This window comes from Macaca fascicularis, chromosome 2 (genome assembly GCF_037993035.2).
Source record: "Macaca fascicularis isolate 582-1 chromosome 2, T2T-MFA8v1.1".
Classification (NCBI taxonomy): Eukaryota; Metazoa; Chordata; class Mammalia; order Primates; family Cercopithecidae; genus Macaca; species Macaca fascicularis.
This window is the reverse complement of record NC_088376.1, coordinates 101,550,034-101,561,835: the sequence shown is the minus strand read 5'-3', so window position 1 is coordinate 101,561,835 and position 11,802 is coordinate 101,550,034. Positions and strand designations below refer to the sequence as shown.

At 46.1% G+C, this 11,802-nt stretch overlaps 2 protein-coding genes across 2 annotated transcripts in view; both read right to left on the bottom strand.

Moving 5' to 3' along the window:
- Positions 1 to 1,052: 1,052 nt before the first annotated feature.
- Positions 1,053 to 3,744, bottom strand: LOC141406908 (rho GTPase-activating protein 7-like). The gene is made up of 3 exons (XM_074031753.1): positions 3,526 to 3,744; positions 3,199 to 3,397; positions 1,053 to 1,314 (listed from the first exon to the last, which is right to left on the bottom strand). Exons 1-2 carry the CDS (start codon positions 3,667 to 3,669, stop codon positions 3,260 to 3,262), a joined length of 282 nt encoding a protein of 93 aa, XP_073887854.1. The 5' UTR covers positions 3,670 to 3,744; the 3' UTR covers positions 1,053 to 1,314; positions 3,199 to 3,259.
- Positions 3,745 to 7,128: 3,384 nt separating this feature from the next.
- LOC123571608 (rho GTPase-activating protein 7-like) overlaps positions 7,129 to 11,802 on the bottom strand; it is a 32,045-nt gene continuing 27,371 nt past the window's right edge. The window contains 6 exon segments of the mRNA XM_074033698.1: positions 7,129 to 7,309; positions 8,070 to 8,465; positions 8,467 to 8,557; positions 8,560 to 8,599; positions 8,601 to 8,655; positions 8,973 to 9,917. Coding sequence (XP_073889799.1) covers positions 7,129 to 7,309; positions 8,070 to 8,465; positions 8,467 to 8,557; positions 8,560 to 8,599; positions 8,601 to 8,655; positions 8,973 to 9,917 — 1,708 coding nt within the window.

The following is an 11,802-nucleotide window of genomic DNA, read 5'->3' as shown; positions in this document are numbered from 1 at the left end:
AGGTGGATTAAGAGCGTTTTTACTTTGCTTACCAGAGTATCTCAGAGTTTTGTCAACAACACACAAAAAACATTAAAGAGATATGCTTTTGATAAAATCAAGGTGATTAAAACTATTTTATTAAATAGGTTACTATTGGGACCAGGGCAGCTTGTAGGGGCTGTGTTTGCATGGTGGGGGAGCAGCTACTGAGAAGTGTGGGAAAGGAGTCCCTGGGAGTTGGGGTAAACGGTGTCACTGTCTTTACCTGCCTGAATACACAGGCCCCCTCCCACAGGTGAGGGCTAAGTCCATTGTTTCCTTGAGCTTTTGTCTTCATCTTATTTGATCGCTCTCCTCTACTCATCTCTAGTTCTGTATCATCCCATTGCAGCTGGATTGCCCCAGTCAACTTTAAGAACTATTTAAATGTGGCCGGGCACGGTGGCTTACGCCATAATCCCAGCACTTTGGGAGGCTGAGGCAGGTGGATCATGAGGTCAGGAGCTCAAGACCAGCCTGGCCAACATGGTGAAACTCCATCTCTACTAAAAATACAAAAATTAGCCAGGCATGGTGGCGCATGCCTGTAGTGCCGGCTACTCAGGAGGCTGAGGCAGGAGAATGGCTTGAACTTGGGAGGCAGAGGTTGCAGTGAGCTGAGATTGTGCCATGCACTCCAGCCTGGGTGACAGAGTGAGACTCTGTCTCAAAAAGAACTATTTAAACATACATTTAAACATTGTACAATTTTCAGAAGCAATCTAACCTTCACTAGCATAACTAGGACCCAGGCCTCTAGCTAAGAAATACTTTTCAAGTTCCTTTAGAGCTGAGGAAAAGGATCAGTTGGATGGATTTAGTCTGTGGGGGTTAAGTCCAGTGAGACTATTTTCTCATGGACACCAATAGACCAGTCTCAGGTATGTCTTTATTAGCAGTGTGAGAATGGACTAATACAGCGGTCTTTCTTCCTTGTTTCAAGAAAGACTCCCACAAAACCACAAATACAGAGAGTCCTAGAAGAATGCAGGCTGCCCTCTCTGTGTACGCACCTGCCATGCAGCCCGTACCTGGGAGAGGAATTCTCTCTTCAGGGTGTTGAGATGGAAGAGGGAAGGCGCTAAGCACATGGCCAGGTTGGTTGGGGTCATCTGGTTTTCTCTTATGGCTGCTGTGACATCGCTCAAGAAATAAAGCAGGGTCTACAGAACCTCCCGGTGCTTGTCAGGCAGCAGCATGATGGCAGCCTTGATGGCCTGCAGGCGCTGGTCCTTGGGCACATCTGCACGACACCAGCACTTTCCCCATCAGCTTGGTGAATTTGCATGGATACTGCAAGGAAATGTCCCAAAGCAAATATCGGCATCAAATACCTCAGCCCAGTACTGAACAAGCACTTGTAGAAAGTGTACTAGAGGTTAATATGGTAAAAGTTATGAATTGCCACTGTCATCACTACCCTCAAGTATTTCCTGCCTCGTGAAGGAGTGAAAAAAATTTTAAACACCCACGATACCCAAACACTCTTAAATCCACCTCAGAGTTCGGCTCTAGAGGATGCCTGTTCTTTTAGTGTACAGAACAGTTTTTTCTTTCCGAAGCATGAGAAAAAAAAAATCCCTAATTTACCAATCTCAGTTATTGAAAACACTATACACTTTTGTTTAGTGTCGATGAAAAATCTTATCTGAAATATGTACAAGAATGTAAGAACGGAGATCTCTCAGCCTTGAGTACAAAATGTTCAGTATCTCTGGAGATTTTCATGAGTTTAACTGATTTCTTCATCCTTGAAATGGGAAAAGTAAGCTGCTAAAATATTCAGTTCTGAACTGAATTGAACTGAAAATGTTCAGTTTAATTAATAAATAGAATACATTGAATTAGTAATATTTTAAGTTTTAGAAAGCATGCTTGAGAGGCTGTTATAAAAATGCATATGAATATGCAAATACATAAAAATGCAAATAAACCCATAAACAATCTACATGTAGAAAATGCTGATCCCAATCTTCAGGTCTCCTTGAATAGACAACTCTTTAAAAGAGCATGTGGTGGAAAAATCAAGTCACTCAAATGTAGCTCCATAGGACAAACTGATTAAACAGCTCCATGGTTACAACACATAACAAATACCTTGGCAAGGAAAATGTGACCTGTGTTTTTATAAAATATGAAAGGATGAAACAACTAATGAAATAATCTAGACCAGCTCCATTTCTTATAAAATAAAGTCCACTGTGCCAGTCCTAGAGACAATTTGAGCGCTAAGAGAGGCTGCTTTTAAATTACATTGCTGTAATACCACACCGAGCCAAGAAAAACACAAAGCTGTAAAAGCCATAATCCTGATCTTGATCATTAATTTAGACAACTGTTTTCTTTAAGCTTTACATAGTAAGAAGGGCATGGGTATTGTTTTCCCAAGTATTTCTGGCAGCAACTGAGATGAATAACATAAAAAGATTATTTATTCATTTTACAGCAAGATAAAACACACAGACACCTGTGAAATTTTAAATCCAACAGCCCGGCAAGAGGGATGTGAAGCAACTGAAATTTCTGTAGACAAGGTGGAGAGAGAAAGAGATCCTGGTACCTGATCTTTATCTGAGTGCTCAGATAACACTGTTCTAGAAACTAATGAAAGCCTAACTTGGATCTGCTGGTAAAAACGTACAATTGCGTCAGTCATTAGAGACTGGGAAATTTATTTTCGCATCATTCAGTAACTATACAGAAACCTGTTCCACAAACAAGGAGGCAAGGAAGAAAGTGATGACGTGGGTTTCCAAGAGGTCACCATGCAGACCCTCTTGTCAAAAGAACGCTATCAAGGCCAGGTGCGGTGGCTCGCACCTGTAATCCTAGCACTTTGGGAGGCCGAGGTGGGAGGATCACTTGAGGTCAGGAGTTCGAGACCTTCCTGGCCCACATGGTGAAACCCTGTCTCTACTAAAAATACAAAAATTAGCCAGATGTGGTGGCACCCTCCTGTAGTCCCAGCTACTTGGGAGGCTGAGGTGGGAGAATTGCTTGAACCTGGGAGGCAGAGGTTGCAGTGAGCTGAGGTCATGCACTGTACTCCAGCCTGGGTGACAGAGCCAGACTCCATCTCAAAAAAAAAAAAAAAAAAAAATGCTATCAAGGAAGCTACAAGCTTCAGTGGGTCCTATTTTTCCCCAATGCCAACAATCAAGATCAAAGGACACTCACATTGGTAGATCTGTAGAAAGGTTTCTGAGAGTTTGTTCGTCATTAGTGGCTTAGGAAGATCTCAAAAATACTGCTTCAGCATGTCTGCCACGTCATAAGCAGACTGTCCTTCATAGTTGACACAGTCTACGGCACCTTCATTCATCTGGCGCAGAGCCTGAATCCAGGACTTGACCCCCGATTTTCTGAAGAGCCCAACCTGTCGGAAGAGCAACACTAAGTGTGGGGTACATTCACATGGATGCAGTGTTCACACCACGCAACTAGAAGAAGCTGCATGTAATCCAAGCTCCCCTGAGTGCGTGGACCCACAGGCAGCACTCTCACCTGATCCAAATAATGGTTCTGGAGGTATCGCATGGCCTGCTGGATGCTCTGAGGCAACGGCTGTCCTGTGCGCTGCACACTGACCATCAGTGGGACCCTGAACACACTCCGGTCCTTGCAGTCTGGAACCTTGATCCTCTTCATGAACTTGGGCACGGCCCTGTTAAAGAACACAGAGATGGTGGTGTCGGGGGAGACATGTTAGCTTGTCTGTCTACACTTGTCCACTTCTGCAGGTAAACCCTGTGGGCTCCAGATCTGTGCTAATATGGTGGCTACTTAAATTTAAATTAAAATGACAAGTTCAGTGCCCCATTGGCTCTGGCCACACTTCAGGTGCTCCTTCGCCTTTTGTGCACAGTACCTACTGTATCAGCTTGTGCAGATAAAGAACGTTCCTATCATCCAGACAGTTCTCCCGGACAGTGCTGTTCTAGATCTTCTAAGAGCTGGAGTTGTGAGGTCTAGTCTCATTTCCTCAGTTGGGAGTGTCCTTCCACCTTGAACCTGGAGAACTAGGGTCTACAGTCTTAAGGAAGCTGATGGATTTCCTTATAGAATGGCAGTATAGGAAGGAACAAGCAGAAAACAACGTATAATACCCTAATTAGGTGCTTCCGATAGATTGTGAAAACAAGGTCTCTTTTGTCTTGACAAAAGGATAAGAATCACTTCTGAGTTCTTGATGAGATCCAAAGCATTTAGGGTCAAAAGATGCAGGTAATACATGATGGGAAAACAGCAATGAGAGCCTAACACAATGGGAGCCAACTCCAGAGCTCAACAGTGAATGACCTGAAGTCAAAATAAATTCTCCTGCTGATGACCCGCAGAACATTACATTTTTAGGTTTCTAAAGGAGGATGGAAAAGGAACAATGGGGGTTTTGTGAGCCGACCCCAGGCTCCCCGGTGTCCTGAAACCAGGTCCACCCCAGCAGTATACGCAACAGCAGGAAACCCATGTCATGCATTTCAGGCTGTCAAGCAGAAATTCCAGCTCTCCAAATGACCTCTCTGAACAGGACCCGAAAGGGCAAGGCCAAACAGGAAAAGAACCTTGTGTAGGATTCCTCCCTGCTCCACAGATCCCATCATGTGAGGCTTTTACAGTTAGTTTTGAGTCACTGGAAACGCTGACCAGAACTCAAGAAGTATTATGGACTTTCAGATTCTTGAGGGTTTGGTGGCATGGGGGTAGGCAACTCAAAAATGAGAATCTAAAATATGCAGTTTTAAATAGCCAGCAGGGAAAATATTACTCTAAGCACAGAGAAACTCTAGAAAAGACAGACCGCTTTGCTTTTTGAATGCTCACCAGCAGCCATGGCATGTTACTGTTTATAGCTCCAGGAAAGGTAAAACGAAAGAGCAGAGTTAAGGTTGTATTTCCATACAGTTAAGTATATATTGGTATCACGGCTATAAGTGTGCATAATACTCGCTTTGTTGGGGGAGAAAAGCCCGATGGCGGAATGTGAAAAGAACACGTTACGATCCCCACCGAGAATCTGAAGCATGTGAGGATAAACCGGTCAATACTTATTTCTGTCATTCAGAACAAACAACTTCTGTATTTAGCAGAGCTCACATAAAAACAACCTTTGAACAGGAGGTGCTTTGATGCTGAAGTTAAACCCACTATGAGTCCTAAGGAGAGGAGGAGCTGAAGACAGAACAGTTTCCTTACTTTGCCGACTTTCTCAAGTAACTTGCGTTTGCTACAGTGTGCTACTAATAAAATGGGTGGCTTCTCCATTTTTATCAAATACAGTAGTTGTGCAACTGGATAATAAACACTCAGATTACTGAAAAGACTTAAGGATTCCCAGCTGACACTGAAAAATGCACCGAGATAACAATCTAGAAACATTTCTCTGCTTTGCACTGATAGCAGAAAAATTAAGATGTATCCAAATTAGGTAATATCCATGACCCATCTAGCCTTACAGTCTACCCCTCACATTCCATATACTAAGGAGCTATATTTTTCAAAGTAATTATCAACAATTTGTACAATGCATTTCATCTCTACATTTGAGTCTATAATATGTTAGAGTAGTGAATTCCTTAAAATAAGTATTCACTGTTTGAGAGTCTTTGCTAGAAAAAAAGTAACCTGAATTATTTAGCACAGGTAGATTTTTTAATGATGCTACAAATATTTGCATTGCATCCAAAATGATTCTTTTTTCTTTTTCTTTTTTTTTTTTTTTTTGAGACAGAGTCTTACTCTGTCGCCCAGGATGGAGTGCAGTAGCCTTATCTCAGGGCTCACTGCAACCTCCACCTCCTGGGTTCAAGGGATTCCCATGCCTCAACTTCCTGAGTAGATGGGATTACAGCTGCGTGCCACCACGCCCAGCTAATTTTTGTATTTTTAGTAGAGATGGGGTTTCTCCATGTTGGCCAGGTTGGTCTCAAACTCCTGGCCTCATGTGATCCACCTGCCTCAGAATCCCAAAATGCTGGTATTACAGGCATGAGCCACCACACCCAGCCCAAAATGATTTCTACAAAAAGGCATGAATAGGGTTATAAGACCAGGTACTGTAAATCAAGAATTTCAAAGATGGTCTCATTAAATCTTAATGTTTTCCTTTTCTTCCGTCCAAAAATATGATCTGATACTGTGCATATATTTACTTATAGTGGATTATTCCTAATATTGGGAAGGAGGTGCCTATACCACGTGATGCAAGAGTAATGCATTCTCTCCCCCATCAACTGGCAATCTGTCACTCAGAGAGCTGAAAACTCAATCAACCCACGCTGATAATTTCCTAAGACTCCACTGGCTTCAACAATATCAAATGTGGCCTCAAGAATATAGAGAGTGGCTGGTGTGGTGGCTCACACCTGTAATTCCAGCAACTTGGGAGGCTGAGGCAGGTGGATCTCTTGAGCCCAGGAATTCGAGACCAGCCTAGTTAACATGGTGAAACCGCATCTCTACAAAACAGAAGAAAACAAAACAAAACAAAAACAAAAAACAAAAAAAACTAGCCAGGTGTGGTGGAGAGCGACAGTAGTACCACCTACTCGGGAGTCCAGCCACTCTGGAGCCTGAGATGGAAGAATCGCTTGAGCCCAGGAGGTCAAGGCGGCAGTGAGCCAAGCCTGTACCACTGCACTGCACTCCAGCCTAGGTGACAGAGCAAGACCCTGTCTCAAGAAACAAAACAAAACAAAACAAAATGCAGAGAAAGTGATTAGTGTCATAGTTTTACTGTGGGGACAACCTCAAGGAGCTGACTAAAAATATCTTTCTTTTTTTTTTTTTTGAGACAGAGTCTTGCTCTGTTGCCCAGGCTGGAGTGCAGTGGCGCCATCTTGGCTCACTGCAAGCTCTGCCTCCCGGGTTCACGCCATTCTCCTGCCTCAGCCTCCCGAGTAGCTAAGACTACAGGCACCCACCACCACGCCCGGCTGAGTTTTTGCATTTTTAGTAGAGACGGGGTTTCACCGTATTAGCCAGGATAGTCTCGGTATCCTGACCTCGTGATCTGCCCGCCTCAGGCTCCCAAAGTGCTGGGATTACAGGCGTGAGCCACCGCACCTGGCCCCAAAAATATCTTTCAAGGACAGTTGACTGTTTAAACTCTTACCAGTTAAAACCATGCTTGTTAGAAGGTGTATATTTCTTCAGCAGGGCTGTTAGCTTCAGGAGTGAGTATTTCTGCAGCAGGTTCATCTGGGCCACAGACTGGTAGTTAATCTGTAGTGATACAGAGTTGAGGCTCGGCCGATGTGAGCTCTGGAAACTGTGCCATCTCAGTCGGTGCCTGCTAGAGAAATGGAGAGAAAAGTGAGTGTGAAGGCTTTTTATTTGATTTTATTTATTTGATTTTTTTCTTGCTCTGTTGCCCAGGCAGTGGTGCCATCAGAGCTCACTGCAGCCTTGAATTCCTGGGCTCAAGTGATCCTCCTGCCTCAGCCTCCTGAGTAGCCAGGACTGCAGGCCTGTGCCACCATGTCTGGCTCATTTTTAAATTTTTTGTAGAGATGGAGTCTACCTATGTTGTCCAGCCTGGTCTCAAACTCTTGGCCTCAAGTGATCCTCCCACCTCGGCCTCCCAAAGTATTAGAGTACAGTGAGCCACTGTGCCTGGCCCAAAGGCTTTTTAATAGGTAGAAGCAACATTAGCAACGGGCTGCTTCCTGGCATCTTATCTTAGGAACTGAGAGGACTTGATTTCTATTCCATGCTTTAATCCTCATTATGGGAAAATATACACACTGTAAAGTGTACCGTTTTCACCATTTTTAAGTGTGCAGTTGAGTGGCACCAAGTTCATTCTCATTGTGTGACCATCTCTACCAACCATCTCCAGAACTTTTTTCATCTTCCCCAACCAGAACTCCATACCCATTCAATCATATCCATTTTTTTGAATTTTGGTGCTTCCTGGTCTGACACCTTCCTTAGGAATGGACATGGCTAAGAATGCCAGACTTAATCCCATTTCCTCCCACAGAACAAGCACAGGCAATCTCTTTCTGATCCCCATGCCTCACATCTGGAGGGAGGAGAAAAATTGTTACCTGCTGGACCTGGTTAGGGAAGCCCCAACCCCAGAATCCCTCCTTTCGGGGATGTCAGAGGGCTCTTCCGGTTCATTCAAGGAGTTGCCTATGCTGTCCAGGTCGCTGGGTGTGGTTCGGTCGTTGTCCACATCCAGGTGTATCTGTTTTGGAAAGGATGGGCAGGGAAAGACCGAGTCCAGGGCTGAGTCCGAGTCTCCCTCATCAGAAAACTTCTCCAACCACTGATTGACTATCCGCTGCATCCCCTTCATGTGGTAGAGGATGTCGTCCAGCTCGGGGAAGATGTCCTCCTCCAGATCTGCCAGGTCCCCTGAACTGGAGTAGAGGGTGGAGCCCGGCACGTTGTCATAGATGCTCAGGCGGCTGCTCACGTAGCTGGAAGAATTGCGCCTCCAGTTCCTTGGGGCTGTCGCTGCTGTTTTCCCTCCTGAAGCTGATGTGGCCAGGGCCGTAGAAGCTTCCCGTCCTCCAGTTCACAGAGCCTTACTCCCTGAGGGGGAGAAACTGCCATTGGTGAGAGCTTTGGGGGAAAGTGCCAGGCTTGTGATCTTCAGGGATGTAGAACACTGTGTCCTCTGGGTAGCTCTCGTGGTTCTTTTTTTTTTTTTTTTTTTTTTTTGAGACGGAGTCTCGCTCTGCCGCCCAGGCTGGAGTGCAGTGGCCGGATCTCAGCTCACTGCAAGCTCCGCCTCCCGGGTTTACGCCATTCTCCTGCCTCAGCCTCCGGAGCAGCTGGGACTACAGGCGCCCGCCACCGCGCCCGGCTAGTTTTTTGTATTTTTCAGTAGAGACGGGGTTTCACCATGTTAGCCAGGATGGTCTCGATCTCCTGACCTCGTGATCCGCCCATCTCGGCCTCCCAAAGTGCTGGGATTACAGGCTTGAGCCACCGCGCCCGGCCTCTCGCGGTTCTTAAAATTCTGCTCCATCACGTTGTTAAATGTTGACTGACTGAAAGGATCGAAGCCCTCTAAGTATACGCCCACCCGCTTGTTGCAGGCACTGAGGCTCCGGGTCCTGGTAACAGGGCTGGGCGTGCTGACCGCGCTGCTGGTCTCCGACTGGCTTCTGCTGTTGCTGCTGGTCTGCGTGGAGTTGGAAACGCTCCTCTTTCGTAGCATGGGGCCGTTGACGCCGTTGCCGTTGAGGGCGGAGATTTCCACGCAGTTGAGCTGCTTCAGCTTCTCCTCATCCACCCCCTCTTGCAGGATGGGCCCACTGATGATCAACCCCAGCTTTGAAGGCGCTTTGTGCTTGCTGTGGTGGGAGCCCTTGAGCTTCAGGTTCTCCATCCGTTTCAGCAGACTGCGTGTCTTGGACTTGGCAGTTTTTTCGTGGCCTTTCATGCTGAAGCTGAAGCTGGACAGTTCCTTGGGAGACGGCAGGCTGCCGAACTTGGCACTGCCTGCCAAGTTGCTGGAGGAGCAAACGCTGATGACGGAGTTAGTCCAGGGGGTGGCAGCATCCTCGCTGGGGGGCGCGTGGGTGGGGAGGCTGCCAGTGCTGCTGAGGCTGCGGACGGAAGACACCTCCTGGCGCTCGCCAAGGTCCATCAGCATGCCTCCGGGGCTGGCGCCGTCCTTCGGGTGGGAGTCGTCTGGGGACCCAGGGACTGGGTCTTGTTTTGGAGAAAAGACATCAAACTCTTCAAGCCGGGACCATCTCTTGCTGCCCCTTTGGAAAGTCCATTTGCCACTGATGGCACAAGGCTCATCCTCGTCTGCATCGTCACTCTGCAAAGACAGAAAGGAGCCATTCACACACCGGGGCTGGCAGCCAGCAGGGAGCAGGGCATGAGCAGGAGGCTGCTCATAATATGCCAGTAGTGTCAATTCTCCCCTTGTACTTTATAATTTTAATTTTAAGGGTTTTATTTTTTCTTTCTTTTTTTTTTTTTTTTTTTTAGAAATAGGGTCTCCCTCACTCTGTTGTCCAGGCTGGAGTACAGTGGCATGATCACAGCTTACTGCAGCCTCAAATTCTAGGGCTCAAGTGATCCTCCCACTTCAGCCTCCCTAGTAGCTGGGATTACAGGCAAGTGCCAACATGCCCAGCTTTTTTTTTTTTTTGGTAGAGATGGGGTCTTGCTGTATTGCCCAGGTTGGTTCTGAACTGCTGACCTCAAGTGATCCTCCCACCTGTACCTCCCAAAGTGCTGCGGTGACAGGGATGAGCTACTGTGCCCAGTCCCATTTACATACATACATACATATATATATATATATATTTTTTTTTTTTTTTTTTTTTTGAGACGGAGTCTCGCTCTGTCGCCCAGGCTGGAGTGCAGTGGCCGGATCTCAGCTCACTGCAAACTCTGCCTCCCGGGTTTACACCATTCTCCTGCCTCAGCCTTCCGAGTAGCTGGGACTACAGGCGCCCACCACCTCGCCCAGCTAGTTTTTGTATTTTTTAGTAGAGACGGGGTTTCACCGTGTTAGCCAGAATGGTCTCAATCTCCTGACCTCGTGATCAGCCCCTCTCGGCCTCCCAAAGTGCTGGGATTACAGGCTTGAGCCACCGCGCCTGGCCCCATTTACATATTCTTTTTCTTTTTTAAATTTTTTTGTAGAGAGCAGTAGTCTTACTATGTTGCCTAGGTTGGTCTCAAACTCCTGGCCTCAAGCGATCCTCCCACATGGGCCTCCCAAACTGTTGGGATTACAGGCATGAGCCACAGTGCCCAGTGTTTTGTTTTGTTTTTTAAATAACAAAGATGTATTTAAAGAATTTAACAGGAGAGTGCCTGACCAAATGCTGCAAGTTTAAATAAGAACTATTTTATGGAAACTCTGGGATCTGCAGGCTGTTCTTTAATTGCTCACAGAGGAAACCTCCCAGATGGTGAAAATTCCAGGCATGCAAAATATTCTGAACTGAAGTCAGCAATGAGCAGGACTGCCTCTGGGCTGCCTTCCGTTGTGCTGTCTTTTGTTGGTGTATGTTTATATTCCCTCTTGCAATTAAAAAGGTACTTTTCAAACACTAAGAAGAGTAGCAACTCAAATCTCTAGACACTAAAAATTTATAAGGTCTTCCACTGGAATAAAGGGGCCCTGGATCAAGGTGGGTCATCACGCAGCTTCAGTCCACTAAGTGGCAACTCAAATCTCTAGACACTAAAAATTTCTAAGGTCTCCCACTGGAATAAAGGGGCCCTGGATCAAGGTGGGTCATCATGCAGCTTCAGTCCACTAACAGGGCTTTGGAGACTCTTACCAGTACCTTTTCTTCACCTCCCCTACAAGACATGAGGGCTAGCACTCAGGCCACAGCTGACCTGTGAAGTTTCAACCTCAGTCATGCTCTAGCCAATTGAACAAGGCTTCACAAATACCCAGCCCTGACAGCTAGCGGTATTCATAAACACTAAGGAACGTCTTTGCTGATTATGCCTGATTTATGTACAGGACTCAGGGATATGCTGTCACATGGACTATTGCATCTTGGCCTTTTCGGCAGGATATCAAAGGGCACAATTCAGTATGATACATGTCTTTTCCACTGGTGTGGAAAATATCCTATGGCTCAAGTTTCACAGGACAATGAGTGGAAAGCATGGAGCGCTGGCTTCTAGGGCTCTTCTGCACAGTTCAGTGGGCGCCGAGGTTCCAGTTCATTTGTTTAAAAGCTTTGACTCCCCAAGAAGGCAACTTTTTGCAGCTCAGGGACTCTGGCATAATTCAAATTTGTACCCAGAAGTCAGAAATATGTTCTTTGACCAGACTCATTC